Source organism: Talaromyces rugulosus, chromosome III (assembly GCF_013368755.1).
Source record: "Talaromyces rugulosus chromosome III, complete sequence".
Taxonomy (NCBI): Eukaryota; Fungi; Ascomycota; class Eurotiomycetes; order Eurotiales; family Trichocomaceae; genus Talaromyces; species Talaromyces rugulosus.
This window is the reverse complement of record NC_049563.1, coordinates 3423756-3438388: the sequence shown is the minus strand read 5'-3', so window position 1 is coordinate 3438388 and position 14633 is coordinate 3423756. Positions and strand designations below refer to the sequence as shown.

The 14633-nt window shown below is 49.8% G+C and overlaps 6 protein-coding genes across 6 annotated transcripts; 4 read left to right on the top strand and 2 right to left on the bottom strand.

The window, feature by feature from the left end:
• Positions 1–1187: 1187 nt before the first annotated feature.
• TRUGW13939_06060 (uncharacterized protein) lies at positions 1188–1460 on the top strand (the record flags this gene model as incomplete). Its single annotated transcript, XM_035489217.1, has 1 exon — positions 1188–1460. The coding sequence occupies one exon, from the start codon at positions 1188–1190 to the stop codon at positions 1458–1460; it is 273 nt and encodes a 90-aa protein (XP_035345110.1).
• Positions 1461–1894: 434 nt separating this feature from the next.
• TRUGW13939_06059 (uncharacterized protein) lies at positions 1895–2896 on the bottom strand (the record flags this gene model as incomplete). Its single annotated transcript, XM_035489216.1, has 2 exons — positions 1895–2788; positions 2849–2896. 2 exons carry the CDS (start codon positions 2894–2896, stop codon positions 1895–1897), a joined length of 942 nt encoding a protein of 313 aa, XP_035345109.1.
• Positions 2897–3350: 454 nt separating this feature from the next.
• Positions 3351–4252, top strand: TRUGW13939_06058 (uncharacterized protein; the record flags this gene model as incomplete). Its single annotated transcript, XM_035489215.1, has 2 exons — positions 3351–4153; positions 4228–4252. 2 exons carry the CDS (start codon positions 3351–3353, stop codon positions 4250–4252), a joined length of 828 nt encoding a protein of 275 aa, XP_035345108.1.
• Positions 4253–5069: 817 nt separating this feature from the next.
• Positions 5070–6745, top strand: TRUGW13939_06057 (uncharacterized protein; the record flags this gene model as incomplete). The annotated part of the gene is made up of 2 exons (XM_035489214.1): positions 5070–6143; positions 6203–6745. The coding sequence occupies 2 exons, from the start codon at positions 5070–5072 to the stop codon at positions 6743–6745; spliced, it is 1617 nt and encodes a 538-aa protein (XP_035345107.1).
• Positions 6746–8154: 1409 nt separating this feature from the next.
• On the bottom strand, positions 8155–12475 carry TRUGW13939_06056 (uncharacterized protein; the record flags this gene model as incomplete). The annotated part of the gene is made up of 2 exons (XM_035489213.1): positions 8155–9048; positions 9101–12475. The coding sequence occupies 2 exons, from the start codon at positions 12473–12475 to the stop codon at positions 8155–8157; spliced, it is 4269 nt and encodes a 1422-aa protein (XP_035345106.1).
• Positions 12476–13109: 634 nt separating this feature from the next.
• On the top strand, positions 13110–14176 carry TRUGW13939_06055 (uncharacterized protein; the record flags this gene model as incomplete). The annotated part of the gene is made up of 4 exons (XM_035489212.1): positions 13110–13324; positions 13737–13793; positions 13868–13995; positions 14076–14176. The coding sequence occupies 4 exons, from the start codon at positions 13110–13112 to the stop codon at positions 14174–14176; spliced, it is 501 nt and encodes a 166-aa protein (XP_035345105.1).
• Positions 14177–14633: the final 457 nt, after the last annotated feature.

Here is a 14633-nt window from a genome sequence, read left to right as displayed (position 1 = left end):
GATAGGCTATAGCATGTACTACGTAGGACCCAAATCGGTGGGCCTGGGGAATGCCCGGGGCGACGGGAACAAAAGTTGGGGAAAAAGGCGGATCGCGGATGCTGACTGACGCCCTCGCCCCGGAAAGTGGGGCCAGCAGTGAATATTATTATTATTTACGGAGTACTCTTATTATTATTATTGCTGTTATCCGTCCGTCCTGATACGAGGAAAATTATTCCTCGTTTGGTGCCGTTTGTCTAGAGTCCTTAGACTCTGACCGTCGTCTATAATCGAGGCCAAAAACAGCAATAGTCCGCAGGGCTATATAGCTCCACCAGCATCCTCAATGGAAAGTTGAAACTGCAAGGCGCGATCATTCTCAGGAGTCATCAGGCTGACAGCGTAGACATTATTATTATTTAATATCATTGGACTAACTTCCCCAGAAGGGATTTCCCAGAATGTGCGCTGACCCTTTTACCCCCAAACACGCAACAAACGCCCAGCCAATTTCGTTTGTCCACATCATCACCGCCCAGGCTGCCCCTTGTAATACGTGATTCCTCCATTGCCTAAATTCTATTACCGATCCATCCGCCCAGCGCCGACTGCAACACACACGCACGCACATCAATAATATTAAATAGCGGAACGGCTGGCTGCCTCCTTCCTCCACCGCTCCTGCCTGTTGAACCCAGTGCTGCCTCCTGCCCATTCTTCTTCTCCTTTTTCCTCTCACCGACGCCCACAAACACAACACCAAAACACCAAAACAACAAAATCCTCAAAAACAAACAACACCTTCTAGAATCTCATATCGTGAGTTAAATGTGCCACAATAGCCTATTCAATCCCCGTCATCCCGCTAACGACCACTAATCCAGTCCAGTATCGGGAAATATCGGACCTCGCGCTTGTCCCTGTGGTCGCTCCAGAACGTGATTCCTACTATTCTAGCTCGATTTGATCTTCCACTGTGACGACAGTGATCGACGCCTTTACCTACGCCTTTTTAACTCTTTTGTCTGCGTCTTTCCTCGGTTCTTCGGCCAACTCAGTCAATCTTCACGAGCACCAGCTTACGAGCTTCACAAGCTTCACGAGATCGCCAACAATCGAGAAATCACTATTTATTTATTCTCGTTGCCTCTACATTCGAAAAGACATCCATCCTTCTGAAAGAAACATCCCTCAATATCAACAAAATGGCTTCCGCTTTCCCTCCAAACCGCTCGCAGTCCAGCATCAACCTTATTGCGCCATCCGCTGTCAGACATCAAGACATATTCCGTGCCCTAGAAGCCTCCGCTTCCATACTTCCAAAATATTACACCAACGCAAAAAAGTCAGAATCAAAGGCCTCGTCCGCTGAACTGGAAGGCTCCGCCTACTCGGATTATCACCACCTCCATCAGCCACCTCCTCCTCCGCCATCCCCCGTCGGTTTCCCCTCCAGCCCATCCCTAAGGGGCAGATAAACGAGCGATAAATGAGCGAGAGAAATTGCCCTCCTATTTCTCCTTGCTTTCGTTTTCTTCTTTGCTTTCTTCTTTTTTCCTTTTCATCGTTTTGCGATTTCCGATGGTTCTCTAGAAGTCTACAGCTCCTCTAGGTGAGAGAGACTGTATGCATAATAATATCAAAAGTCAATTCTTGTGGAGGGGGTTGGCTGGCTCATGGTTTCTCTTTTTTCTGCACGCGGTGATCACTCTTGTTTCCATCTTGCTGTACATAATTATTAGCCTCGGACGGCGTTGCGAAACTGGGTGGGATGGGACTCGGCGTTGATCTTGCGGTGGTTGCTCAATGTGATTAATTCAACTCATCTGTTCTAGTAGAACAAGAAAAGTAGACTTGATTCGTAGAGGCGAGTCCAAAAAGAGGTATGTCCGTTTGATAGAAGATACTCAGTTCATCCAGACGACTCATTTCCCACCCCAGCCTGCGGAGGAGTAGGACTCGCTGAAGGCGCAGCTGCTGTCAGACTATTGTCGGCAGCACGATCAATCATATCATACAGCTCCTCCAATTTCTTAACTGCATTGACATCACCAGTAATCGCGTCTCGATTCAACTGATGAATCATATTCAACCGCTCTTCCGTCTGCGCCCACCGCGTGACTTTGTCGTCGAACCGGCGCCCGCGTTTCTTGCTGAGCACCATGTCTTTTTCTCCCCTGGCGCGTTTGATGTCCATGAGTTCTTGTAAGAAGCGCATCTGCGGTGTTTTTCCGGTTATAGCTCCTGTTTCTGCCTGTTGTTCTTGTTGTTGGGTTTCTGTCTCGGTTGCTGCTGCTGCCGCCGTTGACGATGATACATTTCCCTGCTGATCTGGATTCGCCGAGATGAGATGGACCTTGCGTCCAATAATTTTGACACGGTTCGCCGCGATAAGAGAGTAATTCGGGCCATGCTTGAGAAAACTCGGATCCGCAATGCCACGACTACTATTGTCCTCAAGGTTCTGATCATCAGTCTCGCGCCGCGTAAAGTGCATGTCTGTGCCGATCATATCTGCCCACTCGCAGCTAAAGATTTGGTTTCCGTACGAGACCAATGGGTTATTTCCGTGGAGTTCCATGATTTGTACTCTGTTCTCAATATCATCGGTATTACTGGCGGGATCTTCGGTTTGCGAGGGTTGTTGTTGTGGTTGTCGCTGGTCGGGGATATCGGGAGACATGGCTGGCTGCTGCTGTTGCGACGAGGGCGACGGTGCTTCTGTCGAATCTGGTGCGGATTGTCTGCGACGAGGATGACGTATGGGGCCATTGTATGAGCTCAGGTCGATATTGACGAAGAATGTCTTGGAGCTATTGTTAAGATTTGAAGATCTTTTTTTTTTTTCCAAAGCTGGAGCGCATACCTCTGTTTCATTGTCGTCATACTCGTATTCATATTCAGAATCAGACATTTTCGCGCAGGCAACGACTACCCCTTTTTTTTCCCCGGCGGTTTAGTTCAAGGAGTGCAATTGTTTCTTGCGAGTGGAAATATTGAAGAAATATTTTCCCCGATGGGTGACGCGACAAGGCATGATCCGTTAAAGTTTATGCGCTAAGCCTAATTAGGAAAATGAATATATTAGGAACACCCAACAATGTCGATGGCTAGATTTATATGTTGCAGTGTAGAGACACCAAAGATTATTAAAAAGTGCATTTGAAAATGCTAATTAGAGACTATAAATTCACCACAGGTGTCACTAGAAGAGCCGCGAGCGAAGTACGGTATCGTTATCGATAACCGGCAACTAAAGGGCTTCGCACCCCACATCCCCATACATGGCAAAACCGATATGTATAGATTACACTTCCCTCGGTTTCATTCACAAAACTGCACTTCTTGCGTAACTCGCTATATAAGCAATGGATTTGAATGTCATAACAGCCACCGAAGACGCGCTCATTGACTTTTGCATCCAGAGAGGAGAGAAAGATGCATTGGTTGCTGGCGTCCATGGGGCAATTGTCGTCAAAGTCACCAACAACATTGTCGCCAAATGGGGATGGACGGTGACTGATGCTGAAGCAGCCATGCATGACTTTGCATACAAGAATTTAGACCATAATATTGTTCGCGTGCCTCAAGTTTATCGTTTTGTCCGAGACGACTCGGGAAGAGGATACCTGTTCATGGAATATATTTTTGGGCAGAACTTAGCTGGCCTGGATATTAATCGCCATCAAGACATAATATCCCGCGTTGCGAAAATTGTCGAGCATCTCGGTCAAAGACAAGCACCAGAACAGAAACCAGGTCCAATTAGTGACCGAGGTCCTCGAGGATACCTATGGGGCGACGATGGTGTGAGAAAAGCTTTCGGATCGGTTACGGATCTAAACGACTGGCTTAATAGGCGTCTGACTCTGAGAAATGACTCTATCGATATAAGTCCATACCCACTTGTTCTATGTCATATGGACCTATGTCGCCGTAATATGATACTCGGAGAAGATGGCAAATCAATATATCTGCTTGACTGGGGCCATGCTGGATTTTTTCCGCGCTTCTATGAAGTAGCAACCCTGTCTTGTCTAAACCCTTATGACGGAGACTACGAGAAACCTCTTATAGGAGTTGTCGAGTCATTGCTGCAGCTGACAGATGGCGAAAAACGCGACATGAAAATGGTTCATTATGCACGTGCAGCAAGCCTGAGATGGTCATTGTAAGTGGAGCAGTGTCAAAGAGTTATAATTTTGCATCGAAGCTAACTTTTCATTTAATTTTTTTTCAATCCAGCCCTGAGGAGAATGACAACGAATGAACCGGTCTTTGACCCTGTAACACTGGGGACTCGCCACCTCTGCTAATTCAAAAAGTCTAAACTATTCATAGGCGAGTGCACAAAGCACTGCCTATGCTTCGGAATGTGGTGAATAAAATGCACTGTTAGACAGAAATCTCGCTTGTGCTGGTTTCTACTATGATGGTTGATAAATATAGAAGACAGTTAGAAACAGAGTCTGAGGTAATCAAGTCATCCAGCTGACAGCGACTTCACAGTTTTTTATGCAGTATTAATACGGTATTGTGACTGATTGGCCGCGGGGCTCTGGCAGCGATCCAGCGGGTCCGGCGGGCGATCGCCAGTTGGCCGAGATCGGGTTCGTCGGGTGTTGAGTGCCTGCATGACCTGTGCCCACCCTCTTTCTTCTTTCTTCTTCTCTTTACCTTTTCCTCTCCCTCTCTCTTTTCCCCCTCTTTTTTCACCTCCCCTTCGCCTTCGTCAAATCAAAAGTCCTGTGCTTCCCACCCTTCCGGGACTGCCCTGAGGACGCTTACTCTCACTGCGGAATGTCCCTCATATAGTGGTCCTGCGGCTTACTGGTGGTCTGGTCTGGTTCATCCGATTCATCCGGATTTATCGTTACCTCTATCGCTATATATATATATATTCTACCGCCCTCTGCTTACTTTCACCCTCGTCACCTCGTCTCGACGAATCCATCCTACCGCGGGCTCGGTAGACCGTCGTCCATCTCGAATCGACCGCTACCTTAATCCCTCGGAAGCCGCGGAATCACTCGAAGAAACAAAAAAAAAACAAGTCGAGGGCTCGGGCTCTATATACTTCCGGCCAAATGCCACGCCCACTCGCAAAGACCGTCATCATTGTCCTGGCGGCTCTGATTACTTATATATCCACCGTCAGCCTCCTACGCGCCGTCAAGCCGTCTCTGTTTGTCTGGTCGGAAGAAGACCGAGAAGACCGTGAATGGGTGGCCACGTCAACATCGTGGTTGGACCGCAAGATATGCCACTTTTTCGGCCTGTGCGGAATTGCCCACGTTCATTTCAGCTTTCCGTCTGGTGGTCATGGCAAAGCGCTGAACCAAGAACCCATTAACTCCGGCGATGACCAAAACTGGCGGCTGGACTGGACTGTCGCGGATGGGAACTTGACCGATGATGCTAAATTTTTGGAGGATATACCAGAGTACGTGTTGGAATATGCGCCGCTGGTCCATCTCTTCTCTGGCGAGGAATTCTGGCCCGGCGACATTGCCGAGCATCTAGTATATACAACCCCGCAAGTGAACTATACCCCCGTTCAGGGTACATGGAAGCACCCCTCGTTGCATGATTTGAACGAGCTGAATCGATGGGAAATGGGCCGAAATGTCTTCCTTACCAGCAATGACGATGTCGAAGACCGGCCCGCTTGGCTAGGAGGAGAAGTCAACATTCCTAGACCAGTACCGAACCAGCCAGATCCCGAAGAGCCTATACCAGATGATGGTCCTGTAAACGATGAAAACGACGATCGAGGAAAATGGTATGACGCTGGTGACTGGACCAAAGGGGCCGGTGCTCGCATAGACTCAGAAGACTTAGAAGACTCGGAGCACTCGTTCCACGCCGGTGAGCTTCGCAAGAGATACGCCGGCAAGCCTGTCCGGGGAGGACGCAGTGATGCGCCTGCTGTTTTGGTGCTTATAGACAAGGGAAATGACATTGTGGATGCATTTTGGTTCTACTTTTACAGCTACAACCTAGGCAACACGGTTCTGAACGTCCGGTTTGGCAACCATGTCGGTGACTGGGAGCACTGTATGGTGCGTTTCTACAAGGGCCGTCCCAAAGCCCTGTTCTTGAGCGCACACACGGCGGGCGAGGCCTATAGCTACGAGGCAATCGAGAAGCATGGAAAAAGGGTATGCATTCATTAACTTGTTAACTAGTGTGACGGCTCAGTTTAACTAATTATCTACAGCCTATTATTTACTCCGCTACGGGCACGCATGCCATGTACGCCGCGCCTGGGATCCATGAATACGTTCTCCCCTGGGGCCTGCTGCATGATCAAACCGACCGCGGCCCGCTTTGGGACCCTCTGTTCAACTCGCACTTTTACACCTACAACTACCTGACCGATACACTGCAGCCATCAAACCTCTCTCCGCTGGCGCCCACCGAATGGTTTTACTTCAATGGCCACTGGGGCGACAAGTTCTACCCTCTCGGCGATCAGCGCCAGTACCGGTTTGCCGGGCAATATCATTATGTCAACGGCCCGCTGGGCCCACGCTTCAAGCACCTCGGCCGGCGCAAGGTCTGCCAGGGCAGCTTCCACAAGTCATGTGTGATCCGCAATTTCATTGAAGAGGAGAAACGAGCCAACCACTGGTCTGGCGTGGGAGTGGGCGAGGAGCCAGAGGACGAGGACCTCGAGTCCATCATGGGTCGTCGTGCTAGCGCGCTACTACTAGCCCAACAGCGCGCAGCAGCAGCCCAACTAGACCGCAACGACTTTTAGATTTATGGTTATCACTATCTTGCTTTGGATCTCCGTAGATCGGGACGGAGTGTCTTTTTGTGTGTGTGCTGCTTTGATAGCCTTGCTCTCGTTTTTTTGTTCTATCTTTTGCTCTCCTGTCCTTATTATACCCCCCCTTTGGTTATGCCTGAAATGTCGTCACGTTTTCATCTCACATTCCATTGCGTTGATGTTTATGAAATAAGAGACTATAGAACTAGATAAAGTTACTAGTTACTTGTATGACATATAAATTTAAAAGACTCGCTCGCCGAAGAGAGAATCATAGATAAGTCGACAACGTGGGTGTATACATGAACGAGATTTGCTACCCTCGTTTAAAAAAAAGAGAAAGATTTTCGAGATACATTAGTTTGTAGTAGCAGTCTGGTCAAATCAGAGTAGAGTGTACAGGCACGAGGGGATAGTGTGGGGGTTGCCTAATACGGTAACTTACTTATATTACATTCTTTAGATGATGAGCTATGATGGTGAATTAATTGGCTGTAGATGAACGATGCTAGAGATACTGGGCAAAAGAGCAACAAGACGATAGATACCATCAGGTGAGCAAACGAACAAAATCTAGGCCAACATTGGCTAATCCTATGTACAGCCAGCACGAGCTTTTAGCCCACAGTTTTTGTGAAAAAAATATCGAGCAACGAGTCTAGTGCGTTCGTCTACCTAGCAGTCGCGTTTTCTCATATAATGACACAAAGACAACCGATACGAATGATGAGTCCATGTCCAAAACGATCGTGAGAAGGGAGGCAGAATAAGCCATAGTCTCATAACAAACTGTTTTGAAATGGAAAAGACGGGCATATTTTTTTTCCCGCCCAAACATAGTCCTCGCACATGACATTTACATGGGCAATACCTGAAGAATCTCTGTACAAGGGCATCTTCGCACAGCAGATCTACGAGTTCATTTAGTTACATGTACTACACGTAGTTCAAAGCTGAGCAAGAACAATTGATTAACCACTTCGAAAAAAGGGACAAACTATGCTGCCATTAATCAAAAACGAAAAAGAAAAGACCAGCCGAGATGGATTCGCTTCAACGAGCGGTGGCTAATTCAAACTGAGAACACTAAAACAGATGAAATATAAACACTAGCACTGTCAAACATAACAAAGTAAAACACCATAAATCAAAGCAATCAAGAGCGGTTGGGATATATTAGAGCACCATAGATGATAACTGTCACAATAACAGAAAGAGACAAAGCCTGAAAATGCGGTAGGGACGGAAATGAAGCAATGTAAAATGAAACCATGAAAATAAATGAGCGAACCATATAACCAGACGCCTCCATACCATAAAAATACCACCAAAAGTTGGAAAAAAAGAAATAATACCGTAAACGAATCGTAACCATCTCCATCCATAATAAAAAACGGTTAGCCCACCCGGCCCGGCCGGCGTCGAAGACCAAAGTCCTGCTCTTGTAACTCCCTGATCAATCGTAGACTTTCAGGATCAGCGTCTTCGTTACTAAAGGTGCGTTCCCGTTTCACATGAGATGGAGAGACCAGCTTCTTCTCCAACGCAGGAGAGGCGCTCTTCTTGTGGGACGAAGTCGGTCGAGAGAATGTCTTTCGTGCAACCGATGACGGCGCACTAGTTGCCTTAACCGCCATCTTGGTAGGCCCACTCGACGCCTGTCGAGGTCCTAGTCGTGGCGTTTTTGCACGTTGATCCGGCACATACCTTTCGACTTGGCGCGGTTGGCGGGAAGAGTGACGGGAGCTCGACGTCGGTGTGTATAGCACCTCATTGTCGCCTTCAAGAGAACTATGATGCTCTTCATTGACATGCCCCATTGAGACTTCTGCTTCTCCGACAAGTGAAGTTGGCGGCGACACTAGTAGATTTGTCGGTTGACTAGACTGTGTCTGTACAGAAACAACTGCCTCGGCATCTCCATCAATTTTCACCGCTGGAGGCGATGCGTAAGAAACTGGCTCAAGTAAGAAATCCTTTTGTTGGTGGTAATGTTTGAGAGTTTCTTCAGGCGGGGAATGCACCGTAGACAAATCCTCTTGGCCATGCTGGTAAAATCCATGACCATTCGGAAGCACATACGCGGCTGGTAGGAGTTGATTCTCCTCTGAACCGGAATAAATGTCGGACTCTGCAAATCCAGCTTCTGGCTTTGGACGTTTGCTGGTAACCAGTGTCAAGCCATCGTCATTCGGTCTCGGCCGTTTGCTAGAAGGTGCTGCCCGCGGTTTTGCCCGTTCCTGGGCCTTGACTGGATCAATCCTTCCGTACTCATCATGAATACATCGACGCTAAGAACTGTCAGTAAAAAAAATTCATATTCAAGGACATGTTAATTCTCACCTTGCTTTTACGACACTCATCGCAAGCTTTACTTCTACCCTTCTTTGCACTACCCATGCCGTTCGGACTAGTATCCAGAGGTCGCGAATAAGCAGCAGGTGGCATTCCTATCATACCCGCGTGAATATTATCTCGGGAATATGCATCAAGCTGGTCGAATGCCATGCCGTTCCCACTTTCGTGAAGGGTCGGCTTGGGTGTCCCAGAGGCCAGTGCATTCAGTACAGATGCTGCGTCATGGGCTAGGATTGACTGTTGATGCGGGTTGACACCATCATAAATGGTGCCAGCTGGGGGGTTTTCTGGTGAAGGAATAAGTATGCTGTCACTTTGTTCGTCTTTGTGACGGCATCGTATGCGTCTCTTGCGGCACGCATCGCAAGCCACCCTTTTGGGGCCCAAACCCGAGCTTTTGTTTGCGTTCCGTGGCTTTAATGCCTCCTCTTTGAAAACTGGGGCAGCGACCTGTGCATGCTGGGGAACGGGTATGGTATTTTCAGGGGGCTGCGGTGTTGACTCGACAACAGCGTTCTGTACATCCAAAGGCTCATCGGTAACGAGCCGAAGACTCTGCCTTTCAGTATACATCTTTTGGGAGTCTGCATGTCGCTCGGATCGACGGCTTGGCCGCCCGGCAGGTCGTTTCTCGGTTTGCTCAATCTTGAAATTGGCCGATATGGCGCCGGGGCGTGTCCATTTGGGTGCGTATTCGTTTCCGCGTTTCCAAGCTATCCAAACAGCAAACTTCTTGACGACCTCCAATGGATCACCCTGCATCTTAGGGATAGAACGTTTCACGGCATTTCTGGCTTCCGCCGTAACGCCATCCACCGAGTAGCCACCTGCAATGAGGGCCGTACGCAGGAGATACTTTAATAGTTCAGGTAGTCCTTCCAGCTCCGCCTGAGAGTAGAAGCGTGCATTGTAATATGCAGTTCCCGGAGCAGCACCGTTTTCACGATCTCCAAACTCGTAATATATTGGGAATTGTCGGTAAAACCGGTACTGCTCGTCGCGAGCGAAAGCATCGACTATCACATCTGAAACAGGATCATCATCCAGATATTTCAAAGCAGTATACCACTGGATCTTCTGGAAGAAAGGATATCGAAATTTGCGTGGAACTTTGGTGTCCTTTTCAATCTTGGCAACTTTGATCTGCATTCCGTAGTTCATGCGAGTGAGGAAATTACCGCCGATAACCAAACTGTTTTCTGGTGTCCAAACAGCGTGGATCCAGCCAGCAGGAATGAGCATCGTGTCGCCTTCTTCCAAATCAACCCGATAACACTCCTTAGTCTGATCTCCTAGAAAAGTCGAATCCTGAGCAGGTGAGTTGCACCATTCTTCGTACTTTTTCAAGTTTTTCTCTTTTGGAGGGATGAAGAAGAACGTCTTCTTTCCTTTGAGAATTGTGTAGTAGACCGACGATCCTCCAAAGTCGATGTGGAAATCGGTATAACAGTCTGCCACTGACATTAGGCAGTAGAACTGGACCTTGGGGTAGTCACCAACAGCCTTCAGCTCCTCAGGCCAAACGGCATCTTGCAAGTCGAGGTCTCGCACAATCTTAGGCCGACGTATCAATTTCCCCAACTGGCTCTGTGACACTTCAAGACTGATCACATTCCGCACGACCTTTGACCCCGTGCTTTCATAGTAATCTGCCCATTTTTGCATGTTCCATCTTTTATCCTCTCCTTGCTGGGATTTGACGTCGATGACCTCCACCCTTTCTTCGGGACCGTAAAGCTGAGAAACAGCCGGAACTGTGAGGCCTTGGGGGATGACCATGTCCAACAAATCCTGGCCACAGTCGATGACTACTTCAGGCTCACCGTCTTGGTGATCGAGGAGCTCATCAAACATCTCCTGCGACTGCGCGTCGCTGACCAGTGTATTGAAATCAATGTCCTGGCCTGTAGTGTCGACCGAAGTACGAGGATTGAAGGCCGCTGGAATGATTATAGGTTCTGTCATACCCACGCCCCTTTCGAAGAATTCGGCAGTCACTAATTCGGCTCGCATGCGTGGAAAAGTTTCAGGCAAAAATTCAATCTTGCCATCCTTGATAGGCTGAATGTAGTGATGTTCATTGGAATCGGTGGATGTTTTGACGAGACCTTGGTTCAGACCAGCGTAGTCGATAGCCGTCCTGGCGCGAGATGATTTGCGGACGAATGTCGTCTGACCATGCACTGGTCGGCAGTTTCGGCATATAAATTTGTCCACTGTGCGTACCTCACGATCGTTCTTGAAGCCAGCACAGACAATGTGAAACCAGCGTTCGCAGCCGTCACAGTTGATCCACGTATCTTCGCCTTGGTCTTCGCCATTGACATTCACGCGCACCAGGTGGCATGCTGCACAGCTTGCTGGAGCAGGCTCGTCTGGCCAAGCATCTTGTTCTCTTGTTTCTACAACGGTATGCATGGTATTTCCGCTGACGGAGGGTTGGCGTGCTTGAGGCCTAGGGTGCTGCTCAGACATTGCGCGCGAATGAACCATATCGGTATGCTTGGGCTGGTCAACTTCCCATGTGACTGCAGGGAGTGTCGAAGAGCTGGTGTTCGGGCGCAATCCAGGGATGACGGGCCGCGCTATGGCAGCCGATCCATCCGAGTGAGACCGCAGGCGCGATGGCGAAGGCCCAGCTCCAGAATACAAGGGAATAGAAGCAAGTGAAAAATTTGTATTGACCCCGTCAGCTGTAGACCATTTTTGATCACTTGGAAAGCGATGGTATTGTTGATCGAAGGCGGGGGTGGTTTGTGAATGGTGGTGGGCGGGAGAAGAAAAGTTGCTTGGGCGAGCAAAGTTGAGGAGAAGTTCGGCATCAGTCTTCATGCTCTCGGGAACGGCAACATGGCTAGTCACCGGGCGAGCTTCGGTGCGATAAGAGGCAGGTGACATTGCTTTCTCAGACCGTGCACGTTTTGCCGGGCGTTCTGATTCTGCGTCGGCGGAAGAAGGAAAAAGAGGCGGCGAACCTGCGCCGACTGCTTGGCGGGAATTTTCATATGGAAGAGAATTGAATGTTGGGCTTGTTGCCAGTGCAATGTTGGCAAGGGTTTCGATGCTTGAGCTCGTGCGATGGTGACCGTGGCCGGGTTTGGGGTGGCTCGCCCGGATGTTCCCCAGAGAAGCATGGCGCTGGGCCATGCCCATTGACCCTCGAGGGCCATCGTTTCCGTGTTTGTAGGAAGGACGGTCGAAATGTGACGGTCGGAAGGCACTGCGCTCGTTCCATGAAAATCGACGGTTGTGATTCACCGATGGCGAGATGGGCTCGATGGCGCGTCGCGGGGGCGAAGGGGTGCGGTATTCGCCGGGACGGCCACCCGGATGGCCCAGGAACGACGAGGCAGTGGCCATTGGCGCCGAGGAGATGGATCCTATGTCAGTGCGATGTGGTTGGGGAGGATCGCGAGGGAGGGAGTGATGCGGCGAGTCTTTGCGGTAGGCGGGAGCGAAGCGGGGGTTGCAGGCACCTCGCGGGCTAGAGAGTGGCCACCGGCGATGACAGCCCAGTCATAACCGGTCAACAGGAGCAGAGAGCCTCGAATGAAGAGGTAGCACAGATCGAGGAGCCGATGGGCGAGAGGCAGCACGAGGCCCAGAGGTCGATGGTGTGTTGGAGCAGCGAGGTGAAGTCGCAGCGGCGGGAAGCGAGCGACGGCAAGCACGACGCGGAGCAGGCGCAGCGGGCGCCCGGGGCGATCACGAAGCACGTATGCGTGGGCTGGCGTGTAGTAATAATGACTTGTCGGGGGAGGTGGAAAAGCGTCGCGGCGAGGGAATGGCAGACGGAGTGCTGAGGGGGGAAAGAGAGAGAGAGAGAGAGAGAGAGAGAGAGAGAGAGAGAGAGAGAGAGAGAGAGGCAGAGATGTGAGGCGCGGTCTCTGCTGGAGGAGGAGGTGGGCGGCGGCTTGTCTTGGTCTTGGCTTTGCCCGGCCGCTCGTGGCCGTGCAGTTAGTGAGTTAGCTGCGAGCTTGTGCAGTCCACCACAATGGCTTGCTCCCAGGACAGGAATAGGCGTCGCAAGGGCTCCTATGTTCTGCACGCAGCAACAATAGCGCTGGACACACAGCGAGAGAAAGAGCGAGAGCGAGAGAGCGCCAGAGCTGCTGCTGGAAACGCCCGAGTCCTCATGGCGCTAGGCTGCTTCGGGGAAAGCGCGCCAGGCTTGGCGGAACCTTCCAAGTTCCGCCTTGTCGCAGTCTCGTGCGTTCCTGCGCTGTTGGTGCCTGCTCTACTCTCCATCCTCCAGCACGTCTGTGTGTGATTCTCTCGTCTTCTGCGCAATCAATCCCCATCGGCCGTTGTCCGCACAAGAATGAGCCGCAAGCTCGCCCCAGAAGCTAATCGGTTGGTCCTCCAGTTCTTCCCGGCTCCATTCTTCTCCGAGCCCCTCCTGCTGCCATCTCAGATGGCCTGCTGCTGGAAACAGATAGACTGACTCGTGTTTGCTTTTAGTATCCTCTTCGTGAAGAACCTCAGGTAAGCCTTTGTCGAGAAAACGAACCCTGCCTGCATCGATGTCGGATCGTTCCTTCGGGCGGTTGAAGATTGCAGCAGCAACCGGAGATGGAAATACAAGATGGAATGGAAGCTTACTTGCTATCTGAATACACAGCTACAACGTCACTGCAGAAGAGCTCTTCGACTTGTTTGGCAAATTTGGCCCGATTAGGTGAGTGTGCTGGTTGAACCGGTGGCGGGTTTCTCTGCTTTGGGTTGACTCTCATGCTGACGATCAAATTACAGGCAAATTCGCCAGGGCATCGCAAACAACACCAAGGGCACTGCCTTTGTCGTCTACGAGGAGGTGATGGATGCCAAGCAAGCGTGCGACAAACTGAACGGATTCAACTTTCAGAACCGGTACCTCGTTGGTATGTTAGCACACTTCATTCGCCCATACATAAAAATGGCCCAAAAAAGCGTTTCTTTCTAACCTTAATCCCCCCCTCAGTGCTATATCACCAGCCAGAAAAGATGGCTCGATCAAGAGAAGACCTCGCCGAGCGCCAAGAGAATTTAGAACGCCTCAAACAGCAGCATGGGATAGAATAACCACGGCAGATACGATACCCGTTTTCGCGTTCCATCGAATTTGAGCAAAGGATGACGACCAGTGTGCCAGGGCCACCTCGTCTTCTGGAGTCCATATCTCTCTCGGTTTCCTGGGTCTCTGGCGTTTTAGTTTACCCATTTGTTTCCCTTCCACATCACAACGTTTAGTTATTCGACATGGATTATCATGATGAGGGCTCTCTTTTTTTTTCCTTGATGAAAGGGCCAGTAACCAGTATTCTAGTATTGTCTGCGTCTGAGATGACAGAGACGCTTGAGCTTGTACGCTATTATTTCAAATGCTTCTATTGGCAATGGATAATGAGACATGTCATAACCGTCCCTACATACCCGCCGACGCTTAAACTATTCAGGCTATTTAAAATCAATAGACGGTTCCTCTGCACGACGCAAGAGTGCAGTTGCGGGCCAATAATGGCCGTAAGTAATAGTTATT